The sequence below is a fragment of the Parasteatoda tepidariorum genome, chromosome 3, assembly GCF_043381705.1.
Source record: "Parasteatoda tepidariorum isolate YZ-2023 chromosome 3, CAS_Ptep_4.0, whole genome shotgun sequence".
Taxonomy (NCBI): Eukaryota; Metazoa; Arthropoda; class Arachnida; order Araneae; family Theridiidae; genus Parasteatoda; species Parasteatoda tepidariorum.
Genome location: NC_092206.1, coordinates 45,030,560 through 45,050,795, shown reverse-complemented (window position 1 = coordinate 45,050,795; position 20,236 = coordinate 45,030,560). Strand labels below are relative to the sequence as shown.

The 20,236-nt window shown below is 29.0% G+C and overlaps 1 protein-coding gene across 1 annotated transcript in view; it reads right to left on the bottom strand.

The window, feature by feature from the left end:
• Positions 1-20,236, bottom strand: part of LOC107439547 (acetylcholine receptor subunit alpha-like 1) — a 205,349-nt gene that overhangs the window by 111,621 nt on the left and 73,492 nt on the right. Inside the window, exon 2 of the mRNA XM_016052181.3 lies at positions 20,153-20,197. Coding sequence (XP_015907667.1) covers positions 20,153-20,197 — 45 coding nt within the window. The remainder of the gene's footprint in view (positions 1-20,152; positions 20,198-20,236) is intronic.

The window sequence follows — 20,236 nt, the reverse complement described above, 5'->3', positions numbered from 1 at the left end:
AATAAATTACTGAATCAGGGCAATTTTGAAATAAATTAGATCATTTTTGCCTCAAACTAGACATTGATTGGTATCTATTTCGTGTATTCTTACTGGATAAAAAATTCGACACTGGATATGATCTTTAATGCATAAAAAAGATCCAAATAACTTTAGAAGTGATCAGCGTATTATTAATAAAAGTTATATCAATATTTACCAGTGAATTCATTTCCCTTATATTTATGGCTGATATATTTATTCTGTCAAATTTTTTAGAACTTAGTGTTTCTATTCTTTTCATCATGTAAATAGAATTTTCTATTATACTTTCCACTTTTAATGTATGCATTTATTTTAACTCCTCATTATACAAAAATATCATTAATTTTTTTTTTCAAAATCAAATATGCCCTTTTAATGAAAATCTATTATCATTTCCGAAAATCATGCTAAATGAAACAATATTTGAATAGCTTGTTATTCTTTATTTAATTCACCCATTTAAAGCACCAAGCTGACTGTTTTGAATTATAACACCATTAAATCTCCATTAACATTACAGCCAAGATTATTTTTTCAAACAAGAGAAACAATTCTCTTACTAAAGGAATTAATAGCCACAGTTAAAGAAACGAATTTATATTTTTGTTTTTATTTTTCTCATTTTCCACCATTCTGAAAAGAATGTACGATTCCGAAAAAAAAGACACATCAAATTTGTGTGCAATCGTTTTGAATGATTAAAAACTCCATTAAAGCCCATTAATTTGACTTGTCAGCGGGGCTACGTTTCCCGTTTTTTCCTTTGAATTGCATTCATATTTCAAGCTTTTCCCGGAACACCATTACCGGAATAAAAGGACATAATCCAGATGGTTCTAATTATTAAGTAGACATCTCCTTTTACAAAACGTATTTATCACAGATTGCATTTATGTCGTTCTTTGCTATGGGAATAACACTATTAATTTTCGGAATGCCGCCTCTTTCTTGTTCGAGAATGATGCCATTCTGAATTTCCTATCCAGTTTTGACGGTCTGTCATTCATTTTACCTGTTCTTTTTTTGAAAATAAAAAAGGGATTCTTGCTTACATTTTTGTAAACGTTTTTTTTTTATCTCTATTTATTGAATAAAAAATAGTGAAAAAATATTAAATATTATTGAAAAATTTTTTTTAACTACATTTTTGTAACAAATAAGTTTTATGCAGCTTTTTGTTGTTTTGAGTTTGACAAATGATTCGTTTCATTTTTCAATTTTCCTTCCTTTAATTATCACAATTTATAAAAATCAGTTTTTATCTTTTTTCCATTTTTATTACGTTTGAAAAAATGGGCAATTTTGATGTAAGGAAACTTCAAATTTGTCCGCAATCATTTTGAATGATTGCAAACTTAATTAAAGCTAATTAATCTAACTTGTTTGCTCCCCATTTTCGCTTTAGAACTGCATTCCTATATCAAGTTTTTCCCGGATTAGTTTTACTGGATTAAAAGGACATATTTCAGATTGTTCTAACTCCTTTTACAAAGCGTATTTCTCACAGACTGCATTCGTGTCCTTATTTTGTTTGAGGATTGCAGTTTTAATATTCCGAATGACACCTTTTTCTTGTTCGGGAATGACAATATTTTGAATTTCTTATTCTGACTTGACGGTATGTCGTTCATTCTATCGATTATTTTAAATAAATTTTTATTCATATATTTACATATATATTTTTCAATATCAATACTTTTAGTAAGACGGAAAGGAAGAAGAAAAAAAATAAAAGGATGCTTTTAAAACCTCTTCGGCAAAGAAAAACAAAAAAAAAGTTTCTGTTCGATTGTTTTAAGTACGAAAGAAAATCAATAAAATCAATTAATGCTTTTCAATCTCTGCATATTTTTTTTAGTTCAAACAATACAGCGTTGATGTAACTAACATAATATTAAAAATCAGATTAAAAGTGTTTCAAATTTTCAGAAAACTTGCATTTTCCTTATTCTGACACTTTGCTTGCAAAAGTCTAGAGATCACTGGCTGCAAATAAACAAAACGCCATTTTCATGAGCCTAGAGGCCACTGGCTGAAAATGGACAAAAATTTATTTTCATAAACTTAGAAGTCACTGGCTTAAGATGGATAAAATATCATTTTCATGAACCTAGAGGTCGGTGACTGATGATGGACAAAATTTCATTCTCATAAGCCTAAATGTCACTGGTTGAAGATGGACAAAAACTTCATTTTCATTAGCTTAGAAGTCGCTGATTGAAAAAGGTCAAAATTTAACAATTAATAACAGTTAAATAAAAGGGCATATTATTTATCGTAAAAAAAGCCTTATTTTACCTACAGATGGAGCCTTCGAAAGTTAACTTTAAATGTTACTGAAATCTTTCTTTTATCTACAGTTTTATAACGAACTGAGTTTTATTCTACTTTTTATTTCTTTTGAACTTGATAAATGACTTGTTTCATTTTTCAATTTGGTTTCATTTAATTGGCTTTCAGAAACAGAAAACGTAATGGTATTGCAGCATATGGAGAAAAAGAAAAAAAAGTTTTTGGAATATGGAACCATTTATCCGCTTGAAGTTTCATTCTTACCTTTTATATATTTTTATGTACTTGCAATTTCTCATTAGAATTGCCTTATATAAGCCCTTGATCTCTGAAAAATCTTATAAGATTATAATTCCGAAGAATAATTTTTAATTTTCTGAAAGGAATCATTATTAGAAATTTCTTTTTCAGAGCAAATCAAATAAAAAAAAAGTTCCGAAGTAAAAAAAAAAAAGATGTTACAAAGAGACTTTCCTTTCCTGCCTTAAATTTAGAAAATAAGATAAAGTAATTTCCTTTCCCCAATTTCTAGCTGAGATAAACGTTCTTGAAAACTGTAATTTAGAGCAACCATTTTTAATTCCTGACAATATATTATTACATTTATTATTACAAGTTTCTTATTTTTAATTTCTAAAGATAATATTATTTTAAAATTAATTTTTAAATTATAACTAAAAAAATAATGTTATGATATGGCTGTTTTTAGCTAAGAAGATGAACTGAAAAATTCTTAAATTCTTACAAATTCTTACGGCAATATTTTTTCTGAGAATGTTTTTTCACCAAGCAAAAGAAAAAAAAAGGCGTTATTTTTTTCTTTCTTTTTTTTTTTAAAAAAAAAGAGAAGAGAATGGCATGTTGCGTAATAACTACAAGCGTTTAAAGTAAAACTTCATAGAAAAAATAATCTATCATTCAAAAGCTTCTATCATTCAAAAAGCTTTAATAAACACATCGATAATAGGGAATGACATATAATAACCAAAGAACAAATTCAACTTAATTAAAAATAGAATGAATGCAACTTTTCTATACATGGCTTTATCTATGAAAATTTGTAACACCGAAAGAAAAAAAAATCAAATGTAATTTTGTTTTTAAGAAAAGAAAATTGTATATTGCGTAGTAACTATCAGGTTGTTGATTATAATCAGGTATCGTGATTGAATCAAGTTAGCATGTTTTATATACCAGTGAATTGATGTTTAATTTTCGCAGTGGTAGTTCTTTGAAGTAAAAATTCATTGAGTAATGAGAAAATAATTTAGATTTTGTAATTCAGTTCATGTAGTAATGTAGTTTTGTAGTTTAATGTAGTTTTGTACTGCGAGGCTTTGTAACGCTGAAAAAACGAAATTAAATGTATTATTTTCTTTAAAAAAAAGTATTTATTCACTCCTTAAGTACAAATCTTACCTGAAAATTAATTTATTGAGTTCATCGGAATTTCACGTCAGATAAGAATATGGTTTTTCCTCATCTCATTTGTGTTTTATTCAAGTATTGAAGTAAAAATCTATATGAAATGGGCAATACAAACAGTTGCAAGTGGAGTAATGTGAAATTTACTTCCATGTAGCGAAAAAACAATCGTACCTATCTACCCATTTTTATCTAAGATAAAAACAAAGAGATTTAAAATAATAAATTATCCGAGTTGTTATTATTTAGATTCCAAATTTGAAAAACTGACGATGTGAAATAAACTGTAAATTTATTTGAAAACTCAGAAAATCAGTGTATATTTTTTTATTTCAGGGAGAAAAAAACTCTGGTAAAATTACCGTACTGTATGGTAATGGCATTTATGGTAAAAAAAACACTCTGTTTAATAAAACAAAAATATGCATTATTTAAACCATTCATTTGGTAATTTTTTTCGCTCATATGAAAACAGTTTTCCGGAAATTCTGTTTTTCGAAATTATAGTTGTTAACATCACACACACATTCAGTAAAAAATACAAAACTGAAAACTGAATTTAACCGAATGAATGGTTTTTATGCCTTGCTCATAAATCATAAAATAATCATAAAATCGTATAATCATAAAATTGCCAAATTTTATCCCATACTGCAAAATCATATATCATTGTTAATTTTACAAAAAACATTATCAAAGTGCTTCGGTAAAAATTATCGAGCTTTTTTGTGTTCCTATGGAACCAGAAACACGATAACTTTGATTATATTTTAATAGTTTTGACCATACTTTTTTCTCAGTGTACAATTCAATGAGTTTTTATAAATAAAATATAAAATAAAATATATGCACAGTAATAATTGACTAACGTCCTGGGTTTAAGAATGAAGTACCACTTTATTTTTCTAGATTTTTATAACGCTGGCAAAATTAAAAGCTCAAAATTCTTGATGCTTTTTCTTTTTTTATAAAAAATAAACTGTAAAAGTTAAGAAAGTTAGAGCTTTTCTCTACATCCAGAATCTTTATTTTTCCATGAAAATTAATATTACAATTTTGGAATTTTTAATACTTTCAGAAGAAACTTTTATGAAATTCTTCTTAAGCATAAAAGTCTCAACTCCAATAAATTCCTATAAAATGTCTTCTTCAATATTCTTTATAGACAATACTGTTTCTCAATGGTAAGATTTTAGTTTACAATCAACTTATACTCTGATGTCATGCTGTTGGTAAAATATGCAATATTTTAAACATTTCTGTACTAAAATATAAGAATTTTTTTTTTATTTCCTTCGAAATTATTTCACTTTTCTGCGTTTCAAAGCAATTAATTCCAAGTGCTTTAAAGCAATTATTGAATTTACAGAAGATTTTGAATTTGGTCTTCTGTTTTCCGAGTTTCTTCGCAAAAAAAAANAAAAAAAAAAAAAAAAAAAAAAAAAAAAAAAAAAAAAAAAAAAAAAAAAAGAAGAAGGAAAGAAAAGAAAAGAAAGAAATGAACACTGTATTTCCCGAAATAGCGAAAATTCCCAAACGTATAATCTGTTAAGAAAACATGTATTGTTATGTTATTCAAATGTCATATTGCTCGAAACAAGTATTTAAAGATGGACAAATTTAAATTCCTAATCCTTTTGCAATTATTCTCTCTTTTGTTTCAAAAACAAATAATTCTAAGTATTTCCGCAAAATTATTCTATTTACAGAATATTCGGAATTAGGTTATTCTGTCCTTTTTTTTATAAAAATATTGTATTCCTTGCATTGACGAAAGCTAGCTAATGGCCTCATTGTCAATGTCATTTACTTCGTCTTTCTTATCAATGAGGGCGCTGCCGATCGTTCTATTATTGTAATGAATGGGGGTTCTTTCTTTTCTTGATCCTGCTTTGATCGAAATTCTCATTTTAGTTTTAAAAGAAGAGGTCTTTTCAAATGGAAATTGTGTGCTTAAAAATCGATTCGCTTTCAAAAGAACAGCAACTGTGTTGGTTGGTGGTGCACAGGGTTTAGCTTGAGCTTTTTCGATTAATTGTTTTCATTTCCATTTGTGTAAGGCTTTTGGAATGTTGTTACAATTGAAAAATTGGAATGCTTGTTTTATTATATGTATGGCTTCCAGAGTCATTAACATTCGAGTCGATATTTTAAATCTTGATGCATTTACTTAAGAAGACTTTGGCTGGAGCCAGTATTTATATTTATGTTGTGTTTTTGAATTTAATTTGAAATTTGGGGAAGGATTTAGAATTTGCATCATTAGAAAAGAAAGAAACATTAAGTTTTATTAAAGTTTAGTTTGACAATCATTAGTATACTGGAATTTGCTTTGCTTTTAAGTCAAAACGAGATGTCCAATCGATGCGTATTTAAAATACAAAAGTACTGAAACGTAAATACTTCGTAATACTAGTTATACTCTGAAATTTATCCTTAGATAGATTTACGAAAGACATTGTTGTAAACTGAAAGTACAAAAACAGTTTTCTTCTCCTTTTGGTTTTGCAGGAGTCGCGCTTTTAATAAGCGATTTAAATTTTAAAGCTACTTTTACTGAAGTACAACTTTTCTATTTCTTGTCGATAAAAATATTCGAAATGTTTTTACTTCATGCATTTTCTGAATAAACTAACGCAGATCTTCAAGTATTTTTGATGTAAATGACTTTTCAAACTCTATTTCATTTTTAAGACGCACTTTAATTTAGAACAGAAATAATAAAAATTTAAAAGTTAAGTTTGAAACAAATTTTTGTCTCAAATTTTGTTATTTTTTACAACATGACTGTTTAGAACCAAAAATAAAAAAATTATTGATTGATGCAATTGGTCGTATAAGTTAAATAAAATAGCCTTTCAAAATAATAATAGTGTAGCTGTTCAAAATTCATAAGCTAAAGCATTAATTTTCACTTTTTTTATACATGGATGTGATTTTCATTTCAAAACATATTTTATAGACATTAAGTTTAAAAATTACCTAGTATAGTACTTAGTAATTAATTAATATAGACTTAGTTTAAAAAATTATAAAACTAAGTTAGACACAAAAAATTAAGATATTTTTTGCCACACAACTTTTTATGCTCTTGTAGATAAAATTTTTAAAATATTTCGAAATAGATGTATTTGTAGAAAGGATTTTTTCTCTTACTTTTCTCTCAAATTAAAAACGTAAAAAATAAGTTGTCAACGAAACAAAACCTGATAAAAACATAAAAATATGAAGAAAAATAAAATTGAAAAAGATGTATTACAAAGAAAACAAGGAAAAAATTACTTTTAAAGATGAGAGAGAGAATTATTAATAAATAACTTTTATTAAAAAATATTAAGAAAAAAGTTGCAAAACAAAATAAGGAAAATCTGTAATCTCGTCGTTAGCGTATATGATTATATCCGCAAAAAAGGGTGTTTTCCAATATTGTATTAATATAGACAAAGCAAAATTTATCAATACAATAGTGTAAGAAGTACAAAAAAAAATCGAAATGAAAAAGAAATATCAAGTAAAAAATGCAAAATAAAAATTCAAGAAAAATGCAGAATAAAACACAAAATGTAAGATATGAAATGAGTACCGAATTTAAGCGTAGTTAAACGAGATTTTTTTAATTTTTTTTTTATAATATATATATATATATAATTTACATTACTCTTTTAATTTTTTAATTTATATTGGGTGATAAATTTTTTTTTATTTCGATAAAAATGATACTGAAATCGAATCTTCGTTTACGGTATGTGAAATTTTCGTTTTTTATTTTATTTTATTTATTTATAATTTTTTTTAAGAAAAATATATTAAAAGAAAAGGAAAAACTTAACGATGTAAATTTCATCACGATGAAAGAAAACGATTGACCATATTTCCCCTAAATTTATTTTCATCTATTAAATATAAATTTCTTTTTAAAAGCTTTTAACTTGCTGAATTAGGCTGAAAGACAACAACAAAACTTCGATAGCTTAAAATTTCAAAATGAGCAACGAATAAATAATTAAAATTGTTTAGTATTTAGAATTCTTTTAGATGCTTTTTATACTGTGGTTTTCAATGCTTAAAATAAACACAAATTAAATAAATTTTCCACTTTCTTTTCTCTCGAGAGCCTTGACTTCATTTCTTAAAGCGACCTTCTGTCCAATGTCCACTCGAATCAAATCTATCCATTTAGAAGATGAAGTAACTAAACCTTCCAACCAGAATAGAGACATCGTGAGTGGCCACGCGACCCCAGGGACCAAACTTCGATTCTTCAAGGTTCTCTTTGCGCTGTGGGGAAATCGACGGATTGTTGCACAGTTTCCAGACATGCCCGCAATCCCAAAGGGTCTTTAGTTTCACTTCTAAGATCTCTCACTCGCCCAACCATGTCGATAGTTTTGCCATCAGTTCCTTTCAGTTGGGCCAATTCTTAAATCCAACGGTGAAACGAAGTCACTCCCTTAAGAGTTTTAAACGGCTTGCTTTTCGGGAGAGTCTCAGGCTAGATGTGGATTGCGAAAAGCTTTGCGAATCCATTCAGATTATGCAAATTCGGCAAAAGGGTATGGAAGTTACTTAGCGCTTATTGAGATTCTATTCGAGTTCCTGTGACATAAGCGGTGCATGCGGTGTTTAATATTCTAAGAATGCCTTTGCAATATTGGCGATCACCTTTGAAGGAAATCTTCTCACTTTAGGGCTTTCTCAAAATTGTGCCTATGTAAGCTAATATCGTTGAGAAGATAGCTATTAGTATTTAATTTGTATTTGTAGTGATGGTCTACTAAGCAAATATTCTAAATTAATATAAAAGTATTTTATTTCAAAATTTGCTATTTTGATTTACCAATAATTCCATACGAGATCCCACAATATAAAGTAATGGAAATATTTTTTTTCGAGGGAGGACAGTGTACAAACTCAGTTAATAATTTTCAACTGTTTATTTTACAATACACATATTAAAAACGCATTATTCTTAGTAACTTTTAAATTAGTTGGCCTTATCAACTTTAAACCTAATTAATATTCAAGCAATTAAATTTTCTAAAAATATTTCGAATGTGGTGCGTGTAAGAGTTTTGATCAATAATGCTCTATAGAGCCGTGATGGCTCAGGGGATAGAGCATTCGCCTTCCAATGAGGTGAACCGGGTTCGAATCCCACCAATGGCTGGTCGATACGAGTCCGCATCCGGCTTGCACCTACCACAGTGCTGACGTGAAATATCCTCAGTGGTAGACGGATCACGGAATAGAGTCCCTTTGCCGTTAATCTAACTTTGGGAGGTTCTCGTGGTCTTTCTCTCCATGTAACACAAATGCGGATTAGTTCCATCAAAAAGTCCTGTACGAAGGCAAAATCTCAAGAAATAACATTTTTACAACGCGTTCACCATTATACTTTTTTATAATTCTGTAGTTGAAAATTGTTTATCGGCAAGAAAAAAGAACTTGATTGTTTATCATTTTGAAAAATAAGATATAATATCTTGTCTCAAAAGTGAATTTAAGTTGGTATGTGATAGTAAGGTAAGGATTTTTAATACGAGTCGAAATCAGTTGAACAGCTCCTGAGAAATCATTTTTCAAAAAGTCTGACATTTAAAATTCAATTTCTCAGAAACTATTTAACCTGTTTCATTCAATTTTTTTCATTTCGTTACATAAAATTGCATTTTTCAAAATGATTCAAACAATCACATTCTTCGTGTTTCAAAATTTGTTGGACTATTATTAAATAAAATAATAAATAATTATTAAAAATGATTTTTTACATGAAATTATCTTAGGAGAAACAAATTTTATTATTATGTTGAAAAATTTTCGATTTGCTTGAAAAGTTCTCGAGAAATACTTAAAAAGTAAAATTAACATTAAGGGTTCCAAACTTTAAACCGCTCTCCCGACCAAACAATCCGAAATTACGGAAACCTCTTATATTTAGGACATCAGAAATCATAATCCGTTGGGAAAAAGTATGTCAGAGAAAGAACGTTTTTGTATTTTTTATCGTATTTTCGTCAACACTTACTGGTTAGCATAATTGAGATCACCCTTCTTGAACCATTCAGATTGGGTCCTGGTACATGAAAATCCGATCATTAAATATAAAGTTATCCTGAGTGATTAATTAATTAATTTAATTTTTACACACTCTGCATGGGGCTGGAGTAATTCAATTAGGATACGAGAAATTGGACCCAAAGCAAAGAAATATGATTGTATTACAACCAACAGAATGCTTCAGAGCTTTGACCGTCGTGTTTGCACAGCCTTCGATTGCTATTACAAGAGATTATTTTTGGTTAAGTTTGCATTTTTCGGTCATAATAAGTCACATATTAGGGAATATAGGTGTCACATATTAGGGAACAGGGATTTTGCATATTAGAAACTATCCTCTACAAGGCTTCTCTCCTATACTATTCATCTTTATCTTTAAAACATCTCACATCTGCGAAGTCAAATAATCATGTGTACAATCATTAAAAAATTCCCAAATATGACTTTTAAAATGTCTTATCGGATTTTATAGAGCTGAAATTTCTTTTAAACAAGCTTTTAGAGGAAAATATTTGCTTATTACATGCAAATCGAACACTGATAGGTACTATAAAAGCCTCAATATTGTTTTAAGTAAAGAATACAGTTTTCATTAAATGCCTGATATTTTGCTTGGTTTTCAGAATATATGAAATAGAATTATCCATGGAAACAGTTTAAAAAATTCCATCAGGATAGTCTATTCTTTTTATGTCCATGCGAACAGAAATAAAGATGAATTCCTTTGATGTTTGTGATAAGTGTATAAAGAATATTCATTGGAATGAGTAGAGATTTGATAGATGATTCAATTGTGTCATGGACTTTCGCATCATAGAAAACAACAACGATTCTTTCGTAAAACTCATCGGAACAACAATTCGCTCTCTCTGGAGTCTTCGTGTTTGAATTGTCTTTTTGCCCCAATCGTCACAGGTACTTAAAAATTAAACTTTGTGACATGTGTTTCCTCTTATCCGGGACAGACCAAAGAAAAGCGATGAATGGAAACACAAGAGCGGAACTATTTCTCCCTGGATTCACGTCTGTAATTGCGTCTCAGTTCCATTCATTGCCCGAATGTCGAGAACGTCTCCCTTGGGCAGCATTCGGAAGACGCGAAGCAGAATGAATGACATGAATCGTTTGCGTTTCGAATGTGGCAAGAACTGTTCTGGTATTGTGGCTGGAAGGCGCTTAACTTCGACGACGTCGTGGAGGGCGGAAGTAATGACTCCAATCATGAAAAAGGAGAAAAGAACTGTCTCTCTCTTATTTGTGGCTATTGTTGGGAAACAGTTGTTGAGGTAAGTGTAGTACGACAGCGTGGAGTTTTAAGTTCTCTCAGATCTTTAGGTGGAAAGCTTTTTAATAGGCCAAAACAAAGCTGTACACTGTTAGAATTTAAAAAAAAAATGGTTAAATAACAATTTATTAATTTGATTTTGACTATATTCAAGCAAGACAGTCAAATAATCATAAAGAAAATGGTTTTCAAACTGTTAACAGTGAGAAAGCTGTTTATTAATTGATTTCACCTAATACGGTCAATACGGTAAGAACCAGAATTTTATCGCACCAACTAGGCCCACCTAATGGAGCCATTTAATTCCTTTCTGCTGAATACATGTTACAGCTGAAAGGGCAAATTTGTCAATTTCATTACAGACAAAACGGGGGTTCGAGTTTCAGCGTTGATGCCACAATGTTCCCATCATACCCTTCAATATATGGATTTTCAGTATTCTGCAGTCCCCAATTTATGACTAATTACGACGCTCTCATTCAGGCAGAGATGCAGCCTCATGAAGTTGCTTAACACAAAATTGCACAGCAGTTCCCATATCTTACGACAACGAAACAACCAGATAAACTAATTGAACCACATTCCACGGTTCATTCGATAAAACACAACTCAACCCCAACCTCACCCCAATGCCCATTACCTAACAAAAAGTATAGCTTTAATGTCCAGTTAAATTTTTTTCTTACGGTTTATAAACTATGTTAATGGTAAATGGTTAAAAGCCGTATAGTTTTGTATTCATGGTTTTTTAACCATACTTGTTGTAAACGTGAAAGTAAAAAATATTCCTTACCCAAAATTTTACGTTAAATCGGAGGTAATAAAATGTAGTTTTAGAATGAAAATTCTAGCAATGTATATCCCAATTAGTTGCTTAAATTTATTTAAAAAAAATATCTTTATCTTTGATTAATTTTCTTTTTTGTTGTTGTTGTTGCAGAAAAACCAAGGTTCAGAAGAATGTCGTACAGCAACAAGATAGCTTAAGACTTCGATGTTTAGTTCAAGTAAAACGTTCCTGAAGAAGACGTCGAGGGTAAATTTTTCATGACAAATTCCATTTCACCTGAATTAATAATTTAAACTTTGAAATTTAGAAAAAGTGAGTACAGATAAAGTCAGAGTAAACCATGAAGTTTAAAATGCTGAATTTGTGTTTTTTTTCTTCAAATATTAAAATGTAAACAAATTTCCGTCGGATTACTTCACTGCTGCGTAGTCTCGGATAATCCCTTCATGATTTGCTTGCAGTTTGAAAAATTAAATAGCATTTGAAATTTAAAGGTTTACTCTAGATTTTATTAAACTCACTTTTTTTCTTTACTTTAATTCTTACACGACTAATACAATTAAAACAGAATTCACCATCAAGTGTTTCTCCCCTTGTTTTCTTAACAAATTAAAGAAAAAGTATTTCTCAAGAAGTTGAAAATACTACAAAATTCTAAAAAAATAACAAAACATAGATTACAAATTCTTCCAGTCTTAAATTTTGTTGTTGTTACGAAACAGTAGGGGTGTTTTATTGTCCTGTGAGCTTCAGACAAAAAGTTTGATTTCAGCAGGAATAAAAATTGAAATTATGCAAGAAAATAATTTTAGCTTTCTTTGAATTAAAGAATTGATAGTTATTTTTTCTGTAAATGTTTGCTCGTTCACATTGGAGGTGAGATTGAATATAAGGTTTATTTGCACAAAATCCAAAGGAGGATATGCTGCGCCAAACAACGCGTGGTAGCCGAAGAGACGAAAGAGGCAGAAAAAACAACCCAAAAGTGGAAGATATGCTTAATTCAGAGGTAAGGAAAAAGCAAGTCCATTAAGCGTATTAATGTTTTCTGTTCTGGTTAGTCCCTACCGTCCTCTCAGATACCGCGGTTTCTTTTGTTTTACTTCAATTATTTTTTTATCTACTTTTTTGCTAGCAGCTGTGCCGTTCTTTATTTTATTTATTGTTTTTACCTTTCAAGTGGTACTGTTCTGTTGAAGAAGGTCATGTTCAATGGCTTGAAACTTATCAACTCTTCTCAATTTAAGCAAAAGAAGTAACTTTCAAGTATATTATACTTTTTTGAATTCATTTTTAACATAATTTTTTAAAAATTTATTTGTATCAACAAAGGCCTTACAAGTTTCAATGACTTGAAACTTGTCAACTTTTCTTCAATTTAAGCAGCAGAAGTAACTTTCAAGTATACATATAACATTTTTTGAAATTCATTTTTAACATCATTTTTTTAAGAATTTATTTACTTCAACAGAAAAGGCCTCAACTCTTCTCAATTTAAGCAAAGGAAGTAACTTTCAAGTATATTATACTTTTTTGAATTCATTTTTAACATAATTTTTAAAAAAATTATTTGTATCAACAAAGGCCTTACAAGTTTGAATGACTTGAAACTTGTCAACTTTTCTCCAATTTAAGCAGCAGAAGTAACTTTCAAGTATATTACATTTTTTGAAATTCATTTTTAACATCATTTTTTAAAGAATTTATTTATTTCAACAGAAAAGGCCTCAACTCTTCTCAATTTAAGCAAAGGAAGTAACTTTCAAGTATATTATACTTTTTTGAATTCATTTTTAACATAATTTTTTAAAAATTTATTTGTATCAACAAAGGCCTTACAAGTTTCAATGACTTGAAACTTGTCAACTTTTCTCCAATTTAAGCAGCAGAAGTAACTTTCAAGTATATTACATTTTTCAAAATTCATTTTTAACATCATTTTTTTAAGAATTTATTTATTTCAACAGAAAAGGCCTCAACTCTTCTCCAATTCAAGCAACGGAAGTAACTTTCAAGTTTATTAAATTTTTTAAAATTCATTTTTAACATTTTTAAAATTTATTTGTTTCAACAGAAAAGGCCTTACAAGGTTCAATGGCTTGAAACTTGTCAATTCTTCTCTAATTTAAGCTACAGAAGTAACTTCTAAGTATATTATATTTTTTTAAATTCATTTTTATCATCATTTTTTAAAAATTTATTTGTTTCAGCAGAAAAGGCCTCAACTCTTCTCTAATTTAAGCAACGGAAGTAACTTTTAAGTATATTACATTTTTTTAAATTCATTTTTAATATAATTTTTTTAATATAATTTTAAATTTATTGTTTCAACAGAAAAGGCCTTTACTACTCTTTTTTCTTAAAAAATATATTAATTTGTATTTTTATTGATTTAATTGAGTGATTTAAATTCCTAAACAGTCAGTTAATTATAAAAACAAGAATTCATTTAATCCATTTCATCACGTGGGCTTCATATTTAAATTAAATTAAAAGTTGCAGTTTTATTTTACTATTGTAAAAGAAATGCCTTTTGTAATTTAGCACACTTGATAAATGTGTCATATGCTTTTTATGCCTGGAAAAGAAAACATTACATAATGCTCTAAAAATTAAAAGAAATTAATAGTTTTTCTAAAATAAAACGAGGATTAAAAAAAATATTGTTGATGTTAAATTCAGACTTTTTTTGTGATAAAAGAGTTATTTCAAGAAAAATGTTGTTTAAAAATTTAGCTCTTCACATCATTTTTATGAAAGTAAAAAAAAAGTCACTTTAATGTCACAAGCATTTTAAAGTTATCGTTTTCATTATTTTTACTTTGAAAAATAACAGTTAGTTATTTTACTCACATACTATTTATAAAATTGCTATAAAAAAAGAGCATTTTACGCTCGTTCTTATAAATCATGCCATTTGGAATGTGTGAGTATTACCAAAATGTCCATAAAGCAAAAAAATAAAAAATGTAATGCTGTACAACCTTTAAACTAGCACTTTAGAATCGCAAAGAAAAAAAAACTAAGTAAATGTAAAGAAGCAGTTTTCGTATTTGACAGCCTTTTAGAAGAAACTTTTTACTTGTTATAAAACTGACGAAAACAAAAAGACTTTAGAATTCTTGTTAAATGAAGGGAACATTTTCTTTTTTTTCCTTCTTTCATTTTTTTTTATTTTGTTGTTTTATAGTATTTATTTTCTTTGTTCTAACCTTAGCAATTTTTTTCCTGCAAATGTTTCACTGTCAAGTTTTTTTTTTCTTTTCCGAAAATGATGTAATGAGTTTGCGTGAGGATTTCTGAAAATGTTTTCTTGGTCATTGTTACTTCAGTAAAAGATGGTCTCTAATAACAGAAAGTTTGTTGTTTGAAAAAGTTTAGCATCAACAACTGTCAGAAATATGAGTGACATAAATTTGCTTCATTTTTAAGAAAGATTCGCAAATAATATGTACTTTGCCTAAAAAACAATTAAAACGGGCAATTTTTTAACGTGTGTGTATCATTTCCACCATATTAATAGGGACATTTTAAAATGATATTTTATGATCATTCAAAAATATTTTTTTAATTCTATATCAATTAATTTTAGGAATTAATTGATTTGTAATATTTTAAATTATGCATTTTTAATCATTAATAATATATTTTATTTTTCTACTAGTAAAAAACTTATTTCCTGTCCTCTATTTATAAAGGTAATAAAAAAGGACATAAACATTTTAGGAAGATCAAATATTAATCATTTTGGGTCTGGTAAAAATTTTTAATGCTTAATACATAAACGCATACAGAATAAAAATATTTTTCTACAGATCAAATAATTTGAATACAGGAACTTACAAGTTTATTGTTTGAAGTGCTTAACGTATATATTGTGAGTAATTGACAATTAAAAAAATAATAATCCTCTTTTTTTAAGTGTACTGCTCTAATTTTTAAAGACTAAGTTAAACATGGAGCTTTGAGTTGAATCTTTAGCAATGTAATTTTTGTCTATAGTAGTTTAATGAGTCTTTACTGCAAATGTAAATTGGTAAGTTAGTTTTTTCATCGATATCATTATATCATTATTATGTTCTATTTTTTATGCAGTGTTAAGTGTTATAATGAAGATCCGATTAATACTAAAAAAGTAAAATTTATTTAAATGTCAAGCAGCTTTTCAACGTTTCTAATTCAAAACAAAAAGCTGACAATTCCATCCGTCGAAGTAATTTTCCAGATGTTGACGTCATAACTTAAAAAAACTACAAAACATTCCTCAGACGATGATTTTAGCTCATACTTCCTTTCATTCCACATTTCTCAACAAAACTTTGTCTTATCTTTTAACTTAACCGGTTTCACTAAAATCTTTCGCAAAAAATGCGGCCAGAATTAGTCAACTCCGGAAAAGTTCCAAAAATGTCGTCTGTTTTTTTAAATCTATTTGTTAAACTTCAGCTTGTTCTTGCTTAAGTTAGCTTTTGTATTTGCTGACTCTTACTATACAATGAAATATTTATTTTTAATTGAGAATGAAAGTACCACCTAAGTGCCACTTTTTAATAAGGATGAGCTTTAATCTCTAAGAGTCCAGTAATTATAGTATGAAATAGGGTGTTTCTTCGGGAAAATTAATGTCCAAGATATTTTTAGGCAAAAGCTTTGCTATGTTTTTGTGACTGATACATGAAAACTCCCATACTCTTCTCCATAAGCTTCTTTTTTTTTAGGTATATGGGGGTAATTTGAAGAGAAGAATTGAATTTGTTTTAAACAGGCAAGTGAGAAATAGTTTCCGATGCATTTTTTTTCAACACGCTAAATTGAATGAGGCAAATCTCGAGATGGTCAAACCAATAATTTTGAAGTTGTATGCACAAGTACAATTTTGTGCATGTACATATTTGCGCATCTGATATTGCTATCTAAAAACGTTAGGCACTGTTTGTTATTTATTTTTTAATTTTAAATCCAATGGAACTATATACATGTCAATAGAACAAATAGTTCAAAAGTTGGAAGTGATTTTGTGTTTAAAAAGTACTATTTTTGATATGACTTATCACACTTTTTACTCCGCTATATAGAGGTTACATGAACATATGATTTTCCAATAAAATTTTTTATCCTGAAAAAAGAGAAATAAGTTTCCCCGTCATAGGATTAATTTTAAGTTATAATGGCTTTCTTTATACTAAGTACGATTCAAAAATGCTATTTTTTATATATATTAGAAAAACCCCATTTGAAGATATTAGCTACTTTATAACGTGTTTGGCCTCACTCGATTAAACGTAATAAAATGTATAGAAAACAATGCATATGCATAAATATGTGTAAGCAAGAAACTTATACTTTGTACTTGTTACCCATTGGCAAACTAGGTCGTGTTTGGATTTCATGCCGTCCTCACTTTTCAACTACAATAATCAAGAGTATTAGTCGCAGTGCATATGCGTTGCTATGGCGACTGCAGCTGTTTGAAATTTTTTTAAAATTCTTTTTTTGTCACTTTTAATTTTGTTATGCATTAAGTTGGCGAGTTTATTTCCGAGATATGGGACCATAGAGATCCCATAAATGCTTCTTGAGTTGTGAATAAAAGAAAATTTCCTCATTTGAACAATATTTTTTGTTTTTACTGCATTAATTAAGAATCAGAAATTCTGATCTACAGTTTAAACTGGATCGTTTTCAACACTAATTCAGGTGAATATCATAAATGAGGATAGTCCAAACTGATTGATACGGTTCCAAAAGTTAGAGTTGAAGCAAAGAGAAAAACGATGCCAATGCCTAAACTTACCTAGGCTAAAAAAGCCAAAGAGCGTAGGCGGTAATACCTTAAGTGTTACACACAAAGTGCAAATCGAAAGGACTCTGTTCGCAAACGCAAGCATAAAGTCTGCCCCTCACAAAAGTACCAAAGTGGTTGAGAGAATTGAACCCGACCAAAGAGCGAATGGTGACTCTCCGAACCACTTTCATGCAAATACGAGAACTGGTGTTGATCACCAGTTAGGGACAAAAGAATCCATTGTCAACGTACCCAATAACTTGCACAAGAACGTAGACTGTCCTCCTCGCAAAATAAATGATTCATTCACCATTCATGTAAAATTGAAAAAAAGCCTAGCTTTCGAATCTTATTTCATGTATGAATTTGTGAATCCGAAACGGGTGTATGATGCAGCTTACAATCTCCATCAAACACCATTGTACCAATCCGAAAATGTTAATATTGATCTAGATTTAATGTCTATTCAGTTATAAAAAGAATTTACACAGAATGTGTCTGAGCTGCATTTTAACATGTCTGCGAAATTGTGTACCGAGCAGTTCAGAATTAACACTTAAAGATGTCTAAGATGAAAACACTATAAAGTTTTTTCTTCTTTTTTTTTTCGAAAAAAAATTAGACAACAACCATTTTGCGAATGGGTAACCTGTGATCGCCGCAATTCGAACACAATTTTCTTCATTTTGTAGTGCATCGGATTTATACTGATGCGTTTCTACATGGAGAAAAAAAATTTCGGTAAAATTATCCCACTGTATGGCAATGACATTTCGCGTAAAAAATTCTTAAAATATAGAACCAAAATATACAGTATTTAAACTATTTATTTTTATATTGTGTTTATTTTTTTATTTATTTATTGTTAATTACATAATTTGATATTGCTTATTATATAATTTGATAATATGATTATCTACACTTGTTTTTAAAATGCTCATATCTTCTAAACTGTTTGTCTGATCAGCTCGAAGCTAGTCTTATTTAATTCAGCATAGAAATTAGCATTGGAAAATATACCTTACATTTTCAGGTAGTTTCTCCAGTCTCGCAGTGGACTGGTCGTTAAGACACGGTTCCCAGCAGATCACCGAAGTCAAGCATCACTGATTGCGGTCAGTGTGCGGGTGGGTGACCACTTGGATCAGTCTGCGTAGGGACCAAGGGTGTGCGGTATTGGTCCTCGTTAAACTAATCTACCGTAAAGTGCTCGACTTCGCGTGCAGGTTGTCGGGATACCGAAGTGGGGGTGCCATCCCCTCTGCAGAGGATCAAAATTGTGATGGCATGTCTTCGGATCATCCTCAGAGATGTTTCCCAGACCGTCGCCAATAGCCCATTGTGTAGCTCTAGTGCGACGAAATTTAACTACAACAACAACATCAGGTAGTTTCTGGAAAGAAGTGTAAATTGTAGACATATGTTCTTAAAGGTAGTACTTTTTACATAACAATTTTTGCGTCTTTTAAATTATTTGTTTTATTGGCTTACGCTTAGTTTCATTAAATTTAGAGTGAAAAAATACATAGAAAACAATATCACGCGTGTTTAGATAGCAATATCAGATGCGTAAATAATTGCAACTACAAATTTGTACATTTTTTGTTAATACAAACCCTTATAACTTTTAAACTATTAGGCTAACCATCTCGGGATTAGTTTCATTCATTCAGAGTTAAAAATATATCGGGAAATATACCTCACTTGCCTGTCAAGGTAAAAAAAACACACAGTTCTCCCGATCAATTACCTCAATTTTTCCAAAAAAGGTGAAGCGTTCACAGGGGAGTAGGTGAGATTTCAGGTATCGTTTGTAACAACAAAAGAAGGCTTTCTATGAAAAAAAATCTTGAGTATTTATTTTTGCGAGGAAAAAGTCTTAATTTATTGGATTACAAATTTCTTCAAAATATATTTTTGATATCTCATATAGAAAATAAATCTGTCTTTTTTTTTACTCTGGTTAGTGAAATAAATTTTTTTCCAGAAAATATATTTTAATGAAACTAGTTAAAAAAACATCATTTTAGAGATTTTTTTCTAGCTATGGTAAGTTGAAAAATAGCAGAAATTCGATTGCAATTTTCTTTCCTAACGTGTATTTACTGATTTATTGAAAGAGCGTCTTGCACGGTGAATGCTTTTGTAAATTTTATAAGTTTTTATTAGAAAAGATGAAATCGATAAACCTCAATAGCATTCGTTTGTTCCACTTAATACCAGAAATTGCTAGAAGTTAGAAATTGTTTGGGATATGAAACAGAATTCAAAAACAGGACTCAGATTTCTAATCGCAGTTTAAAAAAATCTTATTTCATAATTTTGATTATAGTAAATTAGATTGCAATCACTTCAATTGTATGCATGAAAAATTTATAGTAACATCAAAATGTTTAGTATACTTAAAATATGTTGTATGTAGTAAAATGTATTTTGGATAAATTTTATCTGATGATTTATTTACTTCTTCTAGTAAGTTTTAAATGACACTTACCTGATTAACCCATACGTTTGTCGTCATAATTTGATTTCGTAAATTCTGGAAAGAAAAAAGAAAATTATTCAACGATAATAGTGT